Here is a 21,501-nt window from a genome sequence, read left to right as displayed (position 1 = left end):
CTCAAAAAAGCGGATTTTACAGCGAGTTAAAAAACGGTCGGTTTCTGTCTCTCCGGTTTTTGATTTGTATTGGACCTTATGGGCGAGGTCAGAGGCGCTCTCCTCGCTCAGAGGCTGAGAACTCAAAAACCGTGAGTTCTATCGTTTAGCCAGGCACATTGTGAGAATCAGCGCAAGCGGCACTACAACCCTGGAAATTTTCACGCGCGTATTGCGAAATTTGTGCCTTGGAGGAGCGTGGAAAGACGAAAGTTTCAGACACTTTTCAGAGCGTCTCTCCACTCTGGCAGTTAATCCCCTCCACTCTAGCCCGAACATTCCGCGCAATACACACCCATTGAAAATCCAGCGGTTGCCGTGGGGACGACGTTTTGCGTTTTTCGCGTCTTACGACGCGAAAAACGCGTATTCTGTAGAGAAAAATAATAGCACACCGAGTCCGATCGAGCCGCACATTTTGATATATAATTCGCCTGGGTGCTCGCTATCGTTTTTGACTAGTAGCGAATCAAAAAAAGTACGGAAGATGAAAAATAACTAGACAAATTCCCCTCGGCGGGAAATTTGGAGAGTGATACAGTGCGCAATCGCCGGGCCGTGCGCATGCCTAGTGTTCAGCATCAGCGACAATGCTAAGCTGACATTAGCATGTCAGCAAACACATTGAGAAGGTCTCAAACACCATTAGAATGCCTTTACCAATCATTTTAACATATGTTAGCATGTTAGCATTAGCATGCTAAATTAGCATGTCAAATAACACATTAAAAACCTCTGAACCATTATTAGAACGCCTTCAAGATTCATTTTAGCCTAAGTTAGCATAGTAGCATTAGCATGCTAACATTAGCATGTTAGCACACCAAACCGACATCAACAGGTATACCTCCAGGCACCAACAAGTTCATAGGACCTCATGTTAGCATTAGCATGTTAGCATTGTGGCTAACGCTAACAGCCCAACATCACTCATTACATCACTAACACATACAACTCACCAGTAGGTAGCTTGGCTGTGGCTGGTTAGCATGTCACTATAGAGCTTAATGGAGAACTGATCATTTGACTGAGCTGCACAGCTGCAGCTAAAGCTACATATGTGTGTGTGTGGGAGAGGCAATTAGGCTCAGAGGTTGCCACGGCAACTTGAGATCAGGCCACCTGCGGGTCTGTGAGACTCTGAGAAACGTCTGAATTTGGCCTCTGCGCACCCTCCGAACAAACGCTTCTCACGCCGACACCGAAATTCCTATTGCCGAAATTTCTTCACCGTGAGAGCCACAAGGCTTTGCTGTACACTCTGATCACTTTCTTTTTTCGCTGGGCTAAAAAATGCGGATTTTAGAGCGAGTTAAAAAACGGATGGTTTCTGTCTCTCCCATTTTTCAATTGTATTGGACCTTATGGGCGAGGTCAGAGGCGCTCTCCTCGCTCAGAGGCTCACAACTCAAAAACCGTAAGTCCTGTCGCTTAGCCAGGCACATCGTGAGAATCAGCGCAAGCGGCACTACAACCTTGGAAAGTTTCGCGCACGTAGAGCGAAATTTGTGCTTTGGAGGAGCGTGGAAAGACAAAAGTTTCACACAATTTTCACAGCTTCTCTCCACTCTGGCAGTTAATCCCCTCCACTCTAGCGCGAACATTCCGTGCAATACACACCCATTATAAACTCAGAATTTCTCCCAAAACGCTCACGGTCATTGAACTGCGACTGCTCGAAAACTATACGACCTATCAAAACGAGAATTACTACACCTATACACGAGACCTGTGTCTACGTTTTAAAGTTGGAACGGCGTCTCTAGGTGAAAGTATGCCCGAGCAGTAACCCTTTGAAAAAGGGGGAGATTTTTTCGCATTTTTCGGCTCGTCCCATTCATTTCTTATGGGATTTTTTCGTGCGTTTTTCGCGTCTTACGACGCGAAAAACGCGTATTCTGTAGAGAAAAATAATAGCACACCATTCCCGATCGAGCCGCACGTTTTGATATATAATTCGCCTGGGTGCTCTCAAAACTCTAGGACTAGTAGCGAACCGAAAAAAGTACGGAAGATGAAAAAAAATAATAATAAGAAGAAGAAACACGCAGAAGAACAATAGTGTTCAGTGCTTCGCACTGAACACAGCAGGGGCTTCGCCCCTGCTGTGTTCAGTGCTCAGCACTGTATCACTAATAATAAGAAGAAGAAGAAGAAACGCGCAGAAGAACAATAGTGTTCAGTGCTTCGCACTGAACACAGCAGGGGCTTCGCCCCTGCTGTGTTCAGTGCTCAGCACTGTATCACTAATAATAAGAAAAAACCCGCAGAATAACAATAGGGCTCGGGGCTTCGCCCCGAGCCCTATTGCCCTACAGCTATTTCATAGCTGTAGGGGCAATAGGGCCCGGGCGAATGCCCCGTGGCCCTAATGAAGTTATACTCAGCTACTTCACAGATAACACACTTATCAGCAAGGAAGGTAGAAGTTAAAGGTAATCGTGGAACTAACTGCAACTAGTGATCATTTCCATTACCAATTAATCAGCCTATAATATTTTCAGTGAATATCTAGGTCTGTAAAATGACATAAGAAAATGTGAAGTTTCAATGTGACATCTTTAAATGCCTTGTTTTATTAAACCAACTGTCGAAAACCAAAAGATATTCACTTTAAGTATATTTTGGTACAAAACAGGAAAAAAGCTGCTAATTTCCACATTTATATAAGTCTGTTTTACTGAGACTACTGTATGAAGATTAACTAACATGCACACACATACACAAATGTGAGCATACAGGCACATGCATGGGAATCTGCACAAGACATCAAGGTGCTGAAATAGTGTGCAGTAATGTATTAATGTACACGCCGGTGCACACACATCTGTCAAAGTGTCTGGCTCAGTTTTGGTGGTTTCACTTCACCTGCCTGTCTCAGTGGTTTAACTAATGCCTCTAGTGCGAGCTCCAGAGGAGGATTACTTTCACTCATGCATCCACTGCTGTTACATGTCCTTATTGATCCAGGTTGTTTTTATCTGTCACACTACAGTGCTTCACTACAGTCAGGAGAAATTTCTTATGCAAGTGTAATCACATAAAATGAGGCAATTAGATATTTCCCAGCATGAGTCAGGTTGTATGTATTGGATCAGTTTTCTTATGCTGTGTTTTTTACTAGCTTTTTAGAGTTTTGATTATGTTCTTGACAGTGAATCTAAGTTTCAATTAATAATTTATGTTGTAATGCCACAGTCCATAACCGTGTCAGATTACTCAGCATGTTTGAGCCTCCAGACCCTGACAGAAAACTCTGTAGTGTACAGCAACATAATGAATCATGGATTCTGGCTCAGGATTGATTATGTTTCAAGAGCGATGCAGTGGGTTTCTGTAGGTCAAGAGGCCACACAATGTTCTTGACACAGAATATTTTGCGGGACAGCATTGTGACCTATTGGTAATCTTACCAGCCTGTGACCAAAAGGTCGAAAATTCACTAGTGTTATTCATCTCTCAGCATCCAGCAATTCAGTGGAAAAAAAACTTTGAGAAAGAAAATACAGTTAACCACCAAAGTGACTTGTAGGCCACTCAGGAGGTGAACTGAATGTCAAGCACTAATGACATACTGTCTATAGTTGGCCATTGTGGGAAGATGCTTGGCATCTGAATATACCATTTTAAAAGTTATCAGATCCCAGTAAAACGTAATAATTAGTGGCACTGTCCTTTCTGGAGGCGCACACACGGGGAAGCCTACGCTGGCGCTGAAATATGTGACTGCAACTTCAAGTTAAATGTAGCGCATGGTTTCCTTCCCCAGTTGATTTGTGTGTTGCACTAGGCTACATCTTAAATTACTACAGATCCTCAAGGAAATTTCCCCAGCAATACCCTCTATCCAGCAAAAACGATCTTTTGGTTCAAGAGACCACATGGAAATTAATAACAGTAGAGAAGCAAGGTTTTTCTGTATCTATGTTTCCCTCAGTCGCAGTCGTCGCCAGTGGTCCAAACTCATTATGTGGCATTGGCTGAGACTGCATCAGACACGTTCAGCTCTGCCTTGTGTTGTCAGGAATAAAGCAGCCCGTACAAGGACCTTACCCGCTCGCTCACACCTGCTGCTTTGTACTCTAGATTTCTCATTTCATCTCATTCACTGTATTGTGGTGCGTTTTTGATCACAACGCTGCGCTGATCTAACAGTGCAAACTGAATACACCAAAGATCCTTACCCTTGCTGTCATTTACATTTGTATTTTAAGCATGTAGCCACCACTTTCACAGTTTTCAGTCTGACTGACAATGAGTGCAAACAGCCTTTCAAGTAATGTTCAGTAAAGCAAATTCTGAGGCAGCAACTGTGGTATAATGACTTCATTTAACGTGTGCCAGAGAACAGGCAATGTCACACAAAGCACAGATTATTTTACCTTTTAAAAGATGCTGCACACCCACACGCATAGGTAGATCATTGTCTCACCTGTGTGCACAGCATTGTGAGTTATGTTTCATTTGTTTGTTCTACATATCTGTATCTTGTGAGGGGTCACATAGAGGCTAAAGACTGTCCCAGCAGACACAGGGCAGAGCAGTCAGTTAGCTCGGACAGGTCAGCAGCAGAGATGAGTCCAAACTCAACAACAGTACAGCACATTTCAGTCAGTTGTTTAATAATTAGTAAATAAAATGGCAATTACTACCAATTATGTTGAGCATTTGCCCGCTCTTTATATGGGACAGTATCAAGAAGATCAAGATCTCCAGTATCAAGAATGCTGTAGCTAGCTGGTGAGATGGCCAGTTAGCCTTAGCTAAAGGTAAAACTAAATATACATATTGTCTTTTGTTTTTTAACCACAGTAGTTGTTAGCTGTAAATGGAAAAACATCCATTTTGATGAACTGAAACGTTGGCAAATTGCTGCAGCAGTGAAAATCAGTCCTGATGGACACTGAATAGACTGTTAAGCTAATTATCTTTAGCAGGCGTTTAGCAGATCTCAGTAGCTCCCCCACAACTTCTGACTGTAGTGTAATTCATGTGATTCAGTTTAGTCACATACACAGTATGTTTCGATTGTGAATTAGTTTATAATATTGATATTGAATAGCAGACTGATACTTAATATTCCTGTAAGCTATGGGCTATAAATAACAAAACAAATTTAGTTTTGTTGTGTCCTTTAATCGGTTGTAGTGTCCTTGAGTGTTTGTATAGCTAACTGCACAGCATGAGCACTTTCACAACAGACTTAATGTTGCTTCCTATCTCACATGTTTGACGTAGGCACCGTGGTCAACTGGCACAGAGTGTGTAGCCAAGTACAACTTCCAGACTGCCAACGAACAGGACCTGCCTTTCTGTAAAGGAGATGTACTGACCATCATTGGAGTCACCAGGGTAAGTAGGCAGCTGGCTCAGAATGTAGTGGAAATGTTGCAGGTTGTACTAAATACTGTGAGCCCTCAACGCTGCTGTCATGGCCAGATGATTATTATTTGAGCAATCAGTTGAGAGTTAACTGTCGAAAGCTTTTTTTGTTTCTTCATGAGCTGTACGTGATTATATGTCACAGGTTTTGTTTCCACAGTTACTGATCATGTGCAGAATATTGAAACAAGTATACAGAAGAAGAAAAATGTGACAGGATACGACTACGTCAGCTTGAATCTGCAGGGCTGTCACACAAACAGTACTGTTCTCAACCCACTGAATCTAAATGAATTAAGGCCACAACACCTCCAGAAGGCTCAGTGCATGTTTCTGCTTTCCCACAACCCACCGCAAAAGCAGCCCAGCTGAAGTCATCTCTGATGTTCTTCATATTCTGCATTTTTTATGTCCCAGAAAACAACTTGTATTAATGATCACAGACTAAAAGAACAGCTTCTTTTTGGAGCTTGAACTAGCAAATTTCAGCAATTTCATGTCACTGAATAGCTTCAGCCAGAAATAAGACAGACTGTTTGTAAAATTCTTCATGTTTTTTGCAAAATTATGAACCAATACCAGTAGTTTGTAGTTAAAGTTGGATACACCAAATAGCTTTCCCTCAATTCTTACATCGTATTACATTAGTATATCAGGAGGCATGTTGTGAACAATGAGAGCAGCCACATGACTAGCAAAATATACAGTGTGTGAAAGCAAGCCACAACACAAAGAGGTACATGATACAGCAGAGCAGCAGCTCAAGATGCCAGTGAACTGAGCTGCATCAAATAGGTTTTAAATCCTTGTCAGTGAGTTTCCTTTTAGCTGGAAACTCTCTTCCGTCTGTGCTTTAGACACACGGCTGCCTCACTGTCTGCATCCACTCCACTACATGTAGAGCACTATAGGTTTCCAGGCCCACTGCTTCACCTCTGCTGCCACCTCAGTGTGTTCAGAGAGGGACAAGACAGACAGGAACTCTTCTCTACCACAGGATGACTTGGTAGCATACTGCAGTTATGAGCACCAGTATTAAGGTTGTGTTGTCATGTGTTTCAGGATCCAAACTGGTACAGAGCGAGGAACACGGTGGGCAGAGAGGGCACCATCCCAGCTAACTATGTCCAGAAAAGGGAAGGAGTCAAGTCAGGAGGGAAGCTCAGTCTTATGCCGTAAGTACCAGACAGGAAACGGAGGAGAAACCTGAAGTAACTTTGTATGTGTGTGTGCAGCATGTGCGTGTGTGGGATTTCATCATTGTCTAGTATTTATTTGGAAACACACCCACTCAAATGTTATGCATATCAGGCTCTACACTGCAATTGTGTTTACACATCATTTTAGTCCCTTGATGTCACTTCCTCTTGTTTAATTAAAAGCAGTATCGTTGTAGGAAAATCATGACACATATTGTCAATGTTGTGCAGGAATATGACAATATGCAGCAGTAATCAAAACACCAAATCTAAACTGTTTTCTACATCTTTGCCACATATGCTCTCTTTCCTTCTTAAGGATGGGAACAAGTTGTTGTGCCCCGTTCACTTCTGTTCCCTGCAGCGAGGGAAAATATAGTGTTGATTTCAAAAGTCAAATCATCAAAATGGAAATTCCATCTCTTACAGCCTTTTGGTTTGTGTATCAGTGTCTTCTCCTTGTCTGTATCTGGCTGCCACTGAGGCCAGGACCAGCTGCATGCTGCATTTGAATCAGCCTCTTTGAAACAGCAGCTATTTCATAAAGAGGAAAACATAACGAGAGGCATATGCAAATGAAACGAGACAGGAAAGCTGAGAGCGTACAGGCTGCTACAGTATCATCGCATAGCTATGAGATGCTGTCATCTGAAAGCCAGCGCTTTTGTGTGTATTCCTAACTGATAATAAACAAGTATTTAAACTTCACAGATTAGTAGAAAGATCATTTCAGTGTGATGTGAGGAAATGTAGAATTAGAAGAAGAGGATTGTCGCTCTCCTGGGAGAAGTGATGCTGTTTGGAAATAAATCAAGCAGTGTTCATTAAGTCAGACTCAGTCTTTAAACATACAGTATTTTAGTCTGTGTGTTGTGTTTTTGTGCTTTTACAGAAACACAAACACACTGTTTAGTGTGTTTGATGAGTTGTTGTTTTGGTTGGTCATCTTGTCACAACACATTTGTCCTTTGTCCATATTAAGGGCTGTCTTGTGTGGCACTGCTGCTCTACTTCAGCACTGTTCACAGAGCTGCTGGTGTGTCACTGTAACATCAGCAGGAAACATTTAAATAGACTTTTGACCCTCTTTGTCTCACTTCATCAACTGCTGCTGAAAGCTGTAACCTCTCCTTTTCCCACCACTCATACTGCCTGTCCACAGTGTGTGTGTGTGTGTGTGTGTGTGTGTGTGTGTGTGTGTGTGTGTGTGTGTGTGTGTGTGTGTGTGTGTGTGTGTGTGTGTGTGTGTGTGTGTGTGTGTGTGTGTGTGTGTGTGTGTGTGTGTGTGTGTGTGTGTGTGTGTGTGTAGACCAGTGAGTAGACTGTGACCAGTACGAAAGGATCCACCTTAATGTGGCAAATGAATGGGTAATAAATGTGTTTTTGGTTGATAGAAGTATTTCTTTGATCTCACTTAAAGGAAAGAATAGAGCCCCAAATATTTTGCATGGTTACATTTGCTCCCCTCGTGTCCGTACTGCTGCCTTTGAGATCACTGCATAGTTAAGTGTTGTTTTTAAACGCTCAAGTCATCAGACTTGGTTCTTCTGGAGCCATTAGCTGTGACCCACGGGGACTTGTTGATTTTCTTGTGTGGATAACTAACAGATGTCTCTGAGAAGACCTCTCCCTCTCGTCTGGCTTACATAAGGGTTCAGCTGTGGTCTTCTGTCCCCTTGCTCACCCTGACCCATTGATACTCAGCAGTAGATACAGTCCTCGCTGCCCTCACTGGAAGCCGTTTGCTCTACCTGCTGCCCCCATGTGGCAGAGATCTGCTACACATAACAGCACCACATCTAAAGAAAGCTGGGGTGTTCAGCCCAGCTGCCCTGTCCTTCCCTGCTGTCCCCACCAAGTTTTTCACCACATTTTTGTGCTTTTTGTTATTTTCAATATGATGTAATGCCTGAAAACTGCACTTAATTGCCATGGACAGAACAGCTAGTGTGTGTCCACCAAAGGCCTGTGTGTGTCTCTGGGCCGTCCACGCTTGGCGCCTGCTCTCGGATTAGTGGGAGTTAAGGAGCTGCTGTCCATCGGGGAAGCTGCCTGCACTGATCTAATCAACTCCACCCGGATTAAGCTGCTTCACCACAAGGGCCTCTGCTGTCTGAGGAGGCTGAGTAAGAAGAGGAGGAGGAGGGAGAAACAGAGGCAGCCACAGGAAAACGGGCTAAATCAATTATAGCTGTTGATCACCACCCATTCACCAGCCAAGATGGATAGAGAGACCCTGTGGGCTGCTACTGTTGCGGCTAATACGACCTTTCACACAGCGAGTGACATAAATCGATGGGATACGGTGCCGGGATGGTGATGTGTTTGAGCTCATGACCACGGGTCTGTAGAGGCACAAGAGACGTAATATCAAAATTCTGAATCCTTACAATGAGAGCTCAGATTCTGTCATTCATTAACTGCATTTTATTGGGAAATTTAAGAAACATGGCACTTTAAACATTAGCAGATCACATCTAACAATTAATGTGCTGTTTAATACAGAAACACAGCAACAGTGAGAAATATTTATGTGTTGCCATAGAAGAGATTTGTAAAGACCATAGAGCAGAAACCTGCATAAGCCATTACCCCTGGTTTGAGAAACCTGAATATGCTGCTGGAGTACTCTGGTGGAAACCAGGATACTGTGGCAAGTAAACACCTGATCCAGGTTTCTCACGAATTTCTGCAATGTTTGCAGGTGCCTCCTCAACTCAAGTTGCATTGTAGTTAGTCAGTAATGCAAAATATCTGCTGGTAAATGATGTAATGATGATCAACACGCTGACCAGGAAAGTCTGATTTGGCAAGGAAGATCATGAAATGTGTTGTCACTTTTGTTTTCCATCGCCGATGATCAGATGGAGAAACCAAATCCAGTAGAATAATAAAAGCAGTGGGGTTCAGACAGCCAGAAGTCCAACTGTGTTCATTCTCAGTTGTTGAGGTAATTCAGAAATAATGATCGGGAATCAGGACATCTGCACACAGACCATCACAAACCTGGATACTGTTATGATCATGTAAACATGAATAGCCAGGTTTGTCTGGGTTCACGAACACACCACATTCCCAGTATGATCAAAACCAGGATGCTGATGTGCATGTAAACGCACACACTCACTGTAATGCAGCTCCCTAATCCATCCATTAGAAGCCTATAGATGCATCCACCAGGCCATATGGTGAGGATGAAGCGGGGCTATGAAGAAAAAAGAGCTTTATTTGTTTTCAGAACATGTTAAAACCAGCAGATCTTTTTAGTTTTGGGGTTTTTAAATTCCAGTGTGTTTAATGGTCAGTCCAACTCCCTGACCTCAGTCAGGGGTGGGTCCCTGCCACCCACCACGTCGTCTGAGCAGTTCTTGCACTTTCCTGTTGTTCCTGCATGTCAGTTTCCAAGTCTGCCTCAGGCTTCTTGTGTGTGCGTGTGCATGCATGCATGGGTGTTTGTGAGCACCATGCTTCCTGTTATTTGGCTTCAGATACTTTCTCACTGACTCCTGGAGTTGAGACGGCCCTGCTCCTGCACCGCTCAAGCTGAACTGACTGGAAGTACTGCTGCCGGCTTCCTATTACCGCCACACTCCCATCTTTCACTTCTCATTTCGGAGGAGAGCTGTGGGCTGTGGACGCGGAAGTGGATCCTTCTATGTGGTTGAAGTTGGAAATGCACAAAATGAGTGCAGTGAAAATGAAAAGCTGTGTGATCTGTTGAAGGATTAAGGCCTATCTGATGCTGTTAGCGCTGACACAGAGCAGATGAGGAGTTCAGTTGTTGGCACATGTGGAATTTCTGTACATGGAGCAGACTGGACTCTTAGTACGCGTTTGTGCACATGCATGCGTGTGTCCGTGAGAACAGTATAGGTAAGTTTTTGAATCTCAAACAATACCCTGACAAGTTTTCTCTTTTCCCTTCCCCTTTTCTTTCCTCATTTTCTTTGTCCTCTGTCTTCACTCTTTCTTCTGTTGCTTTCTCCTTCATTATTACGTTTTCCCCTTTTTCTCCCCCCTCTTGTCCCTCTTTTTCTGCCTGTCCTCCCTCGTTGCAGCTGGTTTCATGGGAAGATAACTCGGGAGCAGGCCGAGCGGCTCCTCTACCCTCCGGAGACAGGCTTGTTCCTGGTGAGGGAGAGCACCAACTATCCCGGCGATTACACACTGTGCGTCAGCTGCGATGGCAAGGTGGAGCACTACCGCATCATCTATCACAACGGCAAGCTCACCATTGACGAGGAGGAGTACTTCGAGAACCTCATGCAGCTGGTTGAGGTGAGCAGCATTTAAGCTTTTATTGTTTCTTTACAGACGGTAAAAAGTTGAATAGCATAAGAGTAAGTGGGAGTTATCAGCTTTGTGTTGTTCCTCGCTTTGTTTCAGGTAATATGTATGTTGTCAAACTGCCTCTTGGATCAACACTCAGTCAATCATACGTGTGTAGTCAAAGTCAATTTTATTTTATCCTTTTACTGACTAAATTCTCAGCTAACGTCACATTTGTGATTATCTTGTTGTACACTTGTCGGCCTTTGTTACCAGTTCTGGTTTTGACTGGAAGAAGTCTATTACGATTTATTACAAATTGGGTGTTGTCTGTGTGGAATTGGGAATAAAAAATGGGTCCATATTTCAGTTTTCTTTATATATTTATGATGTGATGATTGAGATTTGAATCATTCCCTCAATATTTACCCTTAGGAAAATAAAACCTAGTTGCAACACACACACACACACACACACACACACACACACACACACACACACACACACACACACACACACACACACACACACACACACACACACACACAAACACACAAACACACACACCATTCAATGTCCCCTTGGACTTTCCCTCAAAATCAGACTCAAGTACATGTTCACATTCTTCAAAAAGCTGTCTGATCCTCTCACTCTCTGCCTGTTATCTGAGAGTCGGTTCAGAGGAAGGACAGAGTGTGGAGAGGCGAAGACAGGAGACACGATGGCAGAGAGAGAGAGAGAGCGAGACCTTTCATCCTCTCAGATAAAGAGAAGAGCTGGATTGGCGTCTATCACACTTTTAATTGGACCTCATCTCTGTGCCTTGCGGGGTGTTGGAAGTGGACGACAGGAATGTGCCAGCTGGCACAGAGGCCATCCACATCCCCCTGCATTCCTGTTATCAGCCACCCACAATCTCTCTCTCTGTCTGTCTCTATTTCTCTCTTGCTCGCGCTCTCTCTCCCTCACTCGTTCACAGCCTCCAGACTTGCTTCCACCTTCCTCCCTCCTTCTCTTTCTCTCTTTGCGTTCCCTCCTGTGTACTGTGTACCTGACATATTGCTTTCATCCCTCTTTTCTTTGTTATCTATCTCAACTTCTTACTTTGCTTCCCCTCCCAACATTTCTGTCTCCCAATATCTCTATATCTTTATCCTCTCCCCTGCCTGCATTCCCCTGTGTCTTCTCTTTCTCTCTATAATAGCCTATGAGAGGATTCCTTGCATTCTTGTGTATTTTTCTGGCCTTCTCACTGTTGCCCTGCTCTTATTGGTCTGTCACAGCAGGTCTCATGTAGACCAACATATGCATACACATAGGGTACATCTCAAGTCTCTTATTTGATATTTCCCCGCTCCTCAACCCTCTCTTGTAATTGAAGTCTTTCTGGCCGTTTTGAATGCTGTTTCAAACCCTGTTTCTGCTCTGGGGATTGAGGATGAGCGAGGATACACAAGACACAGACGCACTCTCATTGGATATCAGTTACTTATTGGACACTGTGGGATGCTTAGAGGAAAGGACGTCTCATTTCTCCAGAAACATTTTTTCCTTGCGTCCTTTTCTCCTGCCTTGGTTTCTTCCTTCCGTCTCTCCACACAACCTCAATGCGACAGGCTAAGATGCAAGTGGACGCAGTTTAAGAGAGTTGGGATGTTCCCCATTGAATATGTTTATGCATATAGCATGTATACCACGAGAGACCCAGGCCTCGTTTCTACCAATCATTCCATCCACAGTTATATGTCTGTCATCTGCATTTATGCAATGATACTGGTGAATTGAACCAAAGATGGCTCCTTATGATTTATACAAGGGTGTAACACGATGGTCAAAGTATTTCCAGCTACAATGCCCATTTTGTATTTTTACTCTGTGATTACAAGCTTCTGTGTTAATTATATATGGGTGAGATGTTTATTTATCCAGTACCATTGTGTACTAAAAATACATTTTCATGCATTAAAAGGCAGAATTTAACCGTGAAGTGTTCAATACATTACCAGTAAATGCAGTGTGTTAAACAAGCGGCTTTACTGTACGTTATCCACAACGATCTAGAAAACACTGAGCATACAATAACAAATGACATGGCTAGGTCTAAATATGTGTAGCTGTGTATACATGTACAGATGTGTAGAGGGTGGTGCAGTTGCTGTTAATCATATGTGAGCATCAGTGTTGAATAACAGGAGCTGTCCCCCCCTTCATCATGCTGCCCCCTGGTGGTTGTCAGAGTACCTTACACTGTGTGGTCTGTTGGCCCTGTTGCAGTTGTGTAACATTGGTTTTGTTGTTGGTGGAGTAGCTTCCCCTAATGCTGTCTTATTAATCTGTTCACATCAAAGTTTGATGGCTAGTGCAACCTCAGCGCTCTGTTAGAAGACAGATTTCATACATATCTCTCACATGAATAGAATATCACCACACTGGGACATGTGCATTGGTGCTGATGGTGTCTAACCTGCTTTCATGATGATGAGCAGATGTTTTTTTGGTTTGTGGTTTGTTTGCTTTGGTGTGTTTCTGGGGGTGAAAGATCAAATGCAGTGACCTCTCTCACACCCACGCACTCCTCTGCTGCTGGTTCCCATAATAAATGTTACAAACTTTCACCCCTCTCAGCATGGGAGCTAATCTAGAGGCTTTTTCAGATGCCTTACACGTGCAGCAGCGGCTTATTCACTTCAGCCACCAATGATCCCGCCAACTCAGTTGATGCATAATTGCAGTACAGACGCACAGTGAATTGTGTTTATTCTCGTCTTGGTTGTGTGTCATAAAATTAGTTTCCTATGTTGCTGTGATGATCAAAACCTTTCATAACAGGAGGATACAAGGCGGAGAGTCTGTTGTCCCTCAAGACAACCTCTCTTCCCTTAACGCTGATGCTTGTTGATGAAAGTTCTCTCATGCGTGACGATAAAACACCACTGATATCCTGTACATTTTAAATGGATGGAGCCCCCTCACATCAACTCTTTCAACACAGCCTGACTCTTCTTTTCATCACTGCCTTCATGTTCTTTTGTTGAGTGTTGCTGGAAGCCACAGCCTCACTTTTGTTTTGCATATCAAAAGCTTGTATATGGGCTCAGCCTTCAGATTTAATAGTGGTCATTCAGCTCGGTCTAAAATGTGAGAGTGAGTTATTACTGTATACAGTGCGGACTTTTAAATGTTAGATTAGATAAAAGTGTAGACAATGAAACTCTAATGAAATCTGATAGATAACTTGGATTTTTATTGTATTGTATTTCCAACACTTAAACATGTTGACGTATGTCTCTCTAATTCTGTCCCCAGCATTACACCAAAGATGCCGATGGCCTTTGCACCAGGCTGATTAAACCCAAGTTGATGGAGGGAACGGTGGCAGCGCAGGACGAGTTCTCCAGGAGTAAGGACATACTGAGCTCATTACTCTGCTCTGCAGGGACACTGATGCACACAGGGAGGGACATTATTGTGCTTGTGTTAGATACCGTCACATAAACCTCACAGGCTTAACGTGTGTGGCACATACGCAGTTTACTGACAAAGCCTGCATCCCTGCAAGAATGCGCTATCATCCTAGTCCTAATAGCATTAATCAGCAGAGAGTAATTAGTCTCTGTGTGTCTGGGGACAACTGCTGGGCTTCACCAGCTCTCAAGGTCAATCCGAGTCTTCCTCCACCTCAGCCTCGCTTCATACACTCATCTGACCCAGCTAATTGTTACACCAGAAAACTGGGAAAAGCTAAATGGTTGAATAAATCAACACCTTTCCTTCCAAATGAAAGAGCTTTGACCAGAGGACATGTGAAACTCGCCCATGAATTTGTTTAATGCATTTTTGGAATAGTAAAGTAATTCTGGTTCCTTCATGTTAATGTTTTGCATGTAAAATAGTATAAATTTGTTGTGATTATAACTTAATCTTATAATATTTAGAATGCTTAGAATGATTCATGGTAATATTATTAGACTTGCGGCATGATTGTCGTTGACTGTAGTCTGCTGAGTGTTATCTGTCTTGTCTTGGCAGGCGGGTGGGCCTTGAACAGGAAGGAGCTGAAACTCCTGCAGACCATTGGCAAAGGGGAGTTTGGAGGTGAGGAACTGATTTCACAAGGATCTCTGCATAATTAAATTTCATACATCAGAGCCATAATAACAGAGACCAAAGTCGCCCGTGCTAAAATGATGATGTACTAAAATGTCACCTTGTCTGTGTCCTCGTCAGACGTGATGGTAGGAGACTACAGAGGGACCAAAGTGGCGGTCAAGTGTATCAAAAATGATGCCACAGCACAGGCTTTCATCGCCGAAGCCTCTGTCATGACGTAAGATGCTCCAACTATGTCTTTGTTCTTCATGCTACGTGTAGAATTTGCTTGCGTTTTGCCAAGTCATTTTCTAACACAGGTTTTTTTTTGTCCACATCTTTTAAGAAAAAAAATGCTTTTGGATACACAGAGACACCCAAATGTTTTCCAGCACACTTGATTGGTTCTATTTGTGTTTTGTGCAGGCAACTGAGGCACAACAACCTGGTGCAGTTGTTAGGGGTAATTGTGGAGGAGAGGGGCAGTCTCTACATCGTCACAGAGTACATGGCTAAGGTCTGTCACACAATCTTTCTTCAGTCTTCTCGCATGTTAATCTACTAAACGTTTGTTTTGCAGGCCTTAACATCTTTAAAAACGTGTGGGAAGAGTAGTGAAAATATGCTTATATTTTCAAACATACATTGCTTGTTTAATATTCACAAAATGATACAACAGGTTCATTGTGAGCAGACTAGAGGTTTCCCTCTGTTTCCACTGTTTGTGCTAAGTTAAACACTGCTCATGCTAGTGTCATATTTACTTTGTGAGAGTGGTATCAATGTTTTCATCTCACCCTCCAACAGAAAGCAACTAAAAAGAAGAAATTAGTACAAATAAAGCTTCTATTAATAATCACCTGAATAACTCATGAAGAATTGATCATCCAAATAGCTCATGTCATAGAAAAAGACATGATTTTATGTTTGGAGCCACTTCAGCGTTTGAATTTGTATGAACTTATTTGAAACATAGTGTGGCCTCATGTTGCTCAGTTGAGCTGACATCAGCACTTGAGGGGTGCTAAAAATGCTGCATGTCCTCCACATGTTGTGTTCATAATGTGAACTGTGTCACAGGGCAGCCTAGTGGACTACCTGCGCTCTCGAGGACGGACTGTGCTTGGTGGGGACTGCTTACTCAAGTTCTCCCTGTGAGTCCTCTTCATCTCTGTTCAAGTGCTTATTACATTTGTACCAAAGACAAATGTTTAATCAGCACAGCTCAGGGTCTAGAGCTGAACTGCTGCTCTTTCGCTGTCAGGATTGGAATGGAATTTCAAAAAGCTAGTGTAACGTACTTGACTGGGAACATAAAAGACCCATTTGTTTACTGAAGCAACCATCCTCAGATTGTTTGCCTTGATAAATGGCTGCTTTATCTGCAAGTCAAGTGCTTTAAAGTCTTTATTTATTTTTAATTTAACACCATTTAGCTGATGCTGTAACCCAGCACAACCTAAAATGAATGCTACGGTTACATAAGTGTGAACACTCTGTTCACTACACATAAATCACATGCACCCACAAGGAAGCATTCATGATTCATCTTTAGAGGGAGATCGTGTAATCCTTAAATGAACTTGCAGGAGACGTGCAAGAGGTTAGATTTAACTTTGTGAAAATAAAGCAAGTATTGATGTAGTATTTTCTGGTTTAGCCTGTTTTTTCTTGTCCACCTTCACCATCTTTTTGCATTAATTCTATTTGCACTGTAGTCATCATTGGATGTGTCCTGGCATGAGTGCACAGCCACAAATATGTCCACATAGATTAAGCAGTAGATGCACACCTGTGGGTTGTTATCATCCCAGTCATCCAGTCCTCGCTCATCATCTCTCCTGTCTTGCTGTGTCACCTAGTGACGTGTGTGAAGCCATGGAGTACCTGGAGGCCAACAACTTCGTCCACAGAGACCTGGCAGCTCGTAACGTGCTGGTGTCTGACGACAACATCGCCAAGGTCAGCGACTTCGGCCTTACCAAGGAGGCCTCCTCCATACAAGACACTGCCAAGCTGCCCGTTAAATGGACCTCCCCAGAAGCACTAAGAGAGAAGGTGAGAGAAGACAGCATGTGGATGGGTCGCACGTGCTTCACCTACTTTAACCTCAGCACCAGCATGCTAAGATTTGAAGTAGTGAGTGGGGATGATCGCAATTATTAACTCGAATTCTGTGCACTCCCTCCCTGTGAGGGACAACAGGGTTTTGTACAACAGGGCTGGACTAATTGTCAATTTCATTGATGCCACAGAGGAAAAAATTGGCAGCAAAATCTCTTAATGTGCCAATTCAGAGCAAATCTCTTCGTCCATGTGGTTCTTGTGTGATGCCCAGTGTGTTCACAGAAAAGCTTAGAGAGCTTTTGTCTGTGATGCTCCTGGCACCGGGTTTGTTAACGAGTTCAGGTGAAACCTCTGGAGTCTGTGCTCACTGAAAGCATCTGGTGCCGCATTTGAAATATCTTTAATATTTACTTGAGAAAAACAAAGTACAATCAGAATTGTGTTTAGTGTCGTGTTATTCATGTTTCCTGACTTGAGCTCCTGAAAAAGCACTAAAACAAAGAAACCAAGCCTCAGGTTTGATGGATGGAGGAAACACTCTCTGAACATGAGTTAATGCTCCACTTTTCTTCTTTCTTTCTCCTCTGTTTTTTGTCTAACAGAGGTTTTCTACCAAGTCTGACGTCTGGAGTTATGGAATCCTTCTTTGGGAGATCTACTCCTTTGGCCGCGTGCCTTACCCTAGAATTGTAAGTACCTGAACACCAAGGTCCGAGGTGTACCAGCAGATGGCAGTCTTTGTTACCGGGACCACTATTTTTTTCTTTATTTATTATCTTTGTAAAGATAAGTGAACTGTCTTGACCTCAAAACTGCAAGAGCAAGTGTGACGCACTATGTACTCTAACTTATGAATGGAATTATTTCTATTTACATGTTTAGTCTTTAGTTTTTGTTGTCGTTGTGGAGAATAATCTTTGCCTGTTGTTGTGCAGTTGAGTCACATTGTCAGCTGCATTCGCCGAGTATTGACCAACATGTCCACAGCAAGAATCTGTGTCATCGTTGCTCTGTCTCTGTCTCTCAGCCGTTGAAAGAGGTGGTGCCCCGGGTAGAGAAGGGATACAAGATGGACGCCCCAGACGGCTGCCCACCCGTGGTGTACGACCTGATGAAGCAGTGCTGGACCCTGGACTCCGTGGTGCGGCCCTCCTTCCGCATGCTGAGGGAGAAGCTGCAGCATATCAGAGCCAAGGAGCTCTACCTGTGAAGAGGAGGCCCACGGGGGGGGCGAAGGGGGGAGGGGGGGAGACACAGCCCAGCACAGCTGTAAAGCAGGAGGAGGAGAAGGAGGAGGAAGAGGAGGAGATGAGGGACCACAGTACCTTCCTCCTGCCTGCCCAGCCCATTGTCCTGTGGGACTGCCATACTGTGCCCCCTCCCCTGACCTCAGACGTCCACCAGCCGCCCTCTGCTTCCATACAAAGACTGTTTTCCTGTTTGTGTTGTATAGCTTTTGCCAGACAGTTTCCTCTTCTCTCGACGGGCCACTGCTCTTTCCTCCTTCTAAACCTGCTGCTGCTCACCCGCTCTCTCTCTCTCTCTCTCTCTCTCTCTTTCCATCTCTGCCTCTTTTCTCTTGGTCCAAGTTTCTCCTCCTCCTCTATCTTTTCTTTCTTTTTTTTCCTCCCCTCCTCTCCTGAACATGGCATTAACTGGAGGGGAGGCTGGCCTTTTCCTCCACGTTTGTCAGGTGCTCTTTCTTCTTCCCTCCGTCTCTATCATTCCTGGATCTTTGTATCACCGTGTGGCTCTGCATGATTCAGCCCAGCTCTGTCATTCCATCCCTCCCTCCCTCCCCCCCCCTCCCCCCTCCCCTCGGCGTGGTGTCAGGTGTGGGGCCTTCGCTCTGTGCCAAAGTGCCTCCAGTCTACAGAGCTCCAGACTTCCCTCCAGCACTTCTTTCAATTGGACTGTTGTGGTTTGATTTTTTTTTAATTACTTTTTTTAAGAGATCTTTTTTATTGCTTTCTTTTTTTTCAGGGAGGTTATCAAACCGTTTTTTTAGTGCTGTCTCCCCCACCTCCACCATCACCCCACCAGACTGTGTTGTTTTGTTTTGTTTTTTCTTTTTTTTTTTTTCTTTTTTTTCCAAGTGTCCATGAGGAGAGTGTGAACAGGAAGAGAGAGGATTTGGGCGCCAGTATCATGCTCGTCCTTCACCCAATACAGCCCGGAGGAGTGGTGGTGGTGGGGGGGTGCGGGACAATAACAGGAGGAGAAGGGGGAGAAGCAGTTCACAAACATGGTTGATTCATCATATGTGGGCTTGTTTTTATATCAAAATATATTTAAAGGAATAAAAAAAAGAACAAGGAAAAAACTGACTTGTGCAGAGAATAAAAAAGGAGGACTTTGAGAAGCCAGGAGTCTCTTGGCGTTAGGAATGTTCAGTGTCTCTGGGAACGCTGGGGTCGGGGTGGTGCATGCTGTGTGTGAGAGGCCTTGGGTTCAACTGTCAGTGCTTTCAATGTTCATTGTTTTATTATGCTATCATGATTATGAATAAATCATTCCATCTGAACAGAGTGCCAACACCTGCATCATTATATCAGCGTGTGTGTGTGTCAGGGAGAGGGAGAGTGTGTGTGTGAGGGTAAGGACTGTGTTCATATAAACACATTTCCTTCCTGTGTGTTTGCTTGTGTGTGATCTGAGTGCACACTGTATCAGGGTTTTACATAAAGGATTTTCAAATGGCACCTCGCATCGCCTCGTGTTCATACTACTGTGGAAATATTCAGCAGAGATGAATTCAGCAGCTGAGTCAACAGTACCACGTTGAGTATTTGAACTTGGACTATAGCTTTGTCCCCCGTCAATTACAGTGAGCTTGCGCTTATCATGAGAAAGAGGTGAGGGCCACCCCAGTTTCAAAGGGGAGCCCGTAAGCCAGCAGCTCAAACTAATGCACAGAAATAAAAAATATCATTTAGTTTAAACATGTTTTTAGCTGCTGTTACATTGGTGCCACTCAGACTGAGTGAGATGGCTTACAGCATGGAAAACACTTTTACTTTGTCATGACAGCTATTTTCTCAACAGGTTTTGCTGAGTTTTTAGCCTCCCTGCCCCCTCAAATCACATCAAAAGACAAAATAGTTCTTTGATTAAGCTCTCCAGCAATCTGTGGCGAGGATCACGAGACCAAACGACTGAAGTGATGAAAGAAGCGTGTCTTGCGTCTGTCTCAAAGCAGAGCCTCTTCACAGCTATAAATAATCCTGCTGTGATCCACTTTTGATAGCAGAAGTGCTATGAACAGGTGGTGAAGTGTCAACACAGCCTTATACTGTAGGTGTGAAGCAGTTGGTGTTCTGCCAACTGAGCAGGTCCCAGTTAACAAGACGCCGGCCTCAGTGTGCCTCCTCTGCTCTTTAGAGAGAGCCCATTGGCCCCTGTGCAGTAACTTACCAGAGGACAGGAGACCAGTGACCAGTCTACCTGAATGTGTCCGTGTTTGTCGTGTGTTTCCTCTTTAACTCAAATCCCGTCTTTGTGACTTTGACCAAACCCTGCATCTTCTGCAGCTGCAGAAAACAACTGTTTGTAGCGTAATTTCATGCGATTCCTATGAATTTTAACGACAATGACCAGGCGGTAACAATGGGCAGGTTACGTAAGCAAGGCAGTCAGTGCTCATGGCCAAGACTGTGCTGCTGTCAGGACTTATCACGCCAGCTACCGTCCGGCCGCACGAGACCAGCCCGCTGCAGAGGCCCCCCACCCCCACTCACTTTGTCTCCTCGACTCACTGGCAAAGAGTACAGCTCATTAGCAGATTGAGGGAACGTTTCTGGATGTCGCCTGACTGCCAAAAGTCGCCACCAGGAGGCGTCATACAATCTTGAGTTCCCAAGGGATCTGAGAAGGAGCAGCACAGAACTCTAATCTCAGATTAAATTGCATTTTGAGTTACTCAAAATATCAGAGATTATATTTGGAGATGTGCATGTTCCATCAAAGGTCAGAGGCAGCGGCACCCTTTAATGACGCTCAGCGCCTCGTTCAAGGACGCTCTGTTAGAGATGGACACAGCTGCTGCTGCTGCTGTCCAGATCTTGTCTCTAGTCCGCTAGTGCAGTAAACCAGTTTAATTCAATAAAACATGAATTCTGATAATATATTTTAAAACGTGGAGCCCAACTAGAGGTAGCCTCTCACTGTGATGAGAGCTTGTGATGACAGAAGTGAGAGTTAATGCACAGCTCTCGCATCTGGATGCCTCGGTCTTTCGTTCACACTTAAATAATCCTGACAACCACACAGCTCTGCGTTCTTAGCAGGGACCAGCAGGAGGATTGATGTGTTAATCTGCTCTCAATAAGTTATGGATCTGTGCTAGGCTGACTGCAGCCAGGCACACTCAACAGCAACAAATTAGCTCCTGAATTAATCTGATTACACCAACACAATTTTTTGGGCGAGTCCGAGGAAGATGCTGAGGGCTGCGTGT

At 43.9% G+C, this 21,501-nt stretch overlaps 1 protein-coding gene across 1 annotated transcript in view; it reads left to right on the top strand.

Annotated features, from left to right (window-relative positions):
- The window catches only part of LOC139334888 (tyrosine-protein kinase CSK), a 58,993-nt gene extending 39,424 nt beyond the window's left edge, over nt 1-19,569 (top strand). Inside the window, exons 3-13 of the mRNA XM_070968137.1 lie at nt 5,278-5,391; nt 6,484-6,596; nt 10,679-10,898; nt 14,196-14,289; nt 14,919-14,984; nt 15,117-15,216; nt 15,405-15,495; nt 16,059-16,132; nt 16,841-17,036; nt 17,648-17,734; nt 18,073-19,569. Coding sequence (XP_070824238.1) covers nt 5,278-5,391; nt 6,484-6,596; nt 10,679-10,898; nt 14,196-14,289; nt 14,919-14,984; nt 15,117-15,216; nt 15,405-15,495; nt 16,059-16,132; nt 16,841-17,036; nt 17,648-17,734; nt 18,073-18,255 — 1,338 coding nt within the window. The 3' untranslated portion in view covers nt 18,256-19,569. The remainder of the gene's footprint in view (nt 1-5,277; nt 5,392-6,483; nt 6,597-10,678; nt 10,899-14,195; nt 14,290-14,918; nt 14,985-15,116; nt 15,217-15,404; nt 15,496-16,058; nt 16,133-16,840; nt 17,037-17,647; nt 17,735-18,072) is intronic.
- Nucleotides 19,570-21,501: the final 1,932 nt, after the last annotated feature.

Source organism: Chaetodon trifascialis, chromosome 1, assembly GCF_039877785.1.
Source record: "Chaetodon trifascialis isolate fChaTrf1 chromosome 1, fChaTrf1.hap1, whole genome shotgun sequence".
NCBI lineage: Eukaryota > Metazoa > Chordata > Actinopteri > Chaetodontiformes > Chaetodontidae > Chaetodon > Chaetodon trifascialis.
This window is presented reverse-complemented; position numbering and strand designations above follow the sequence as displayed.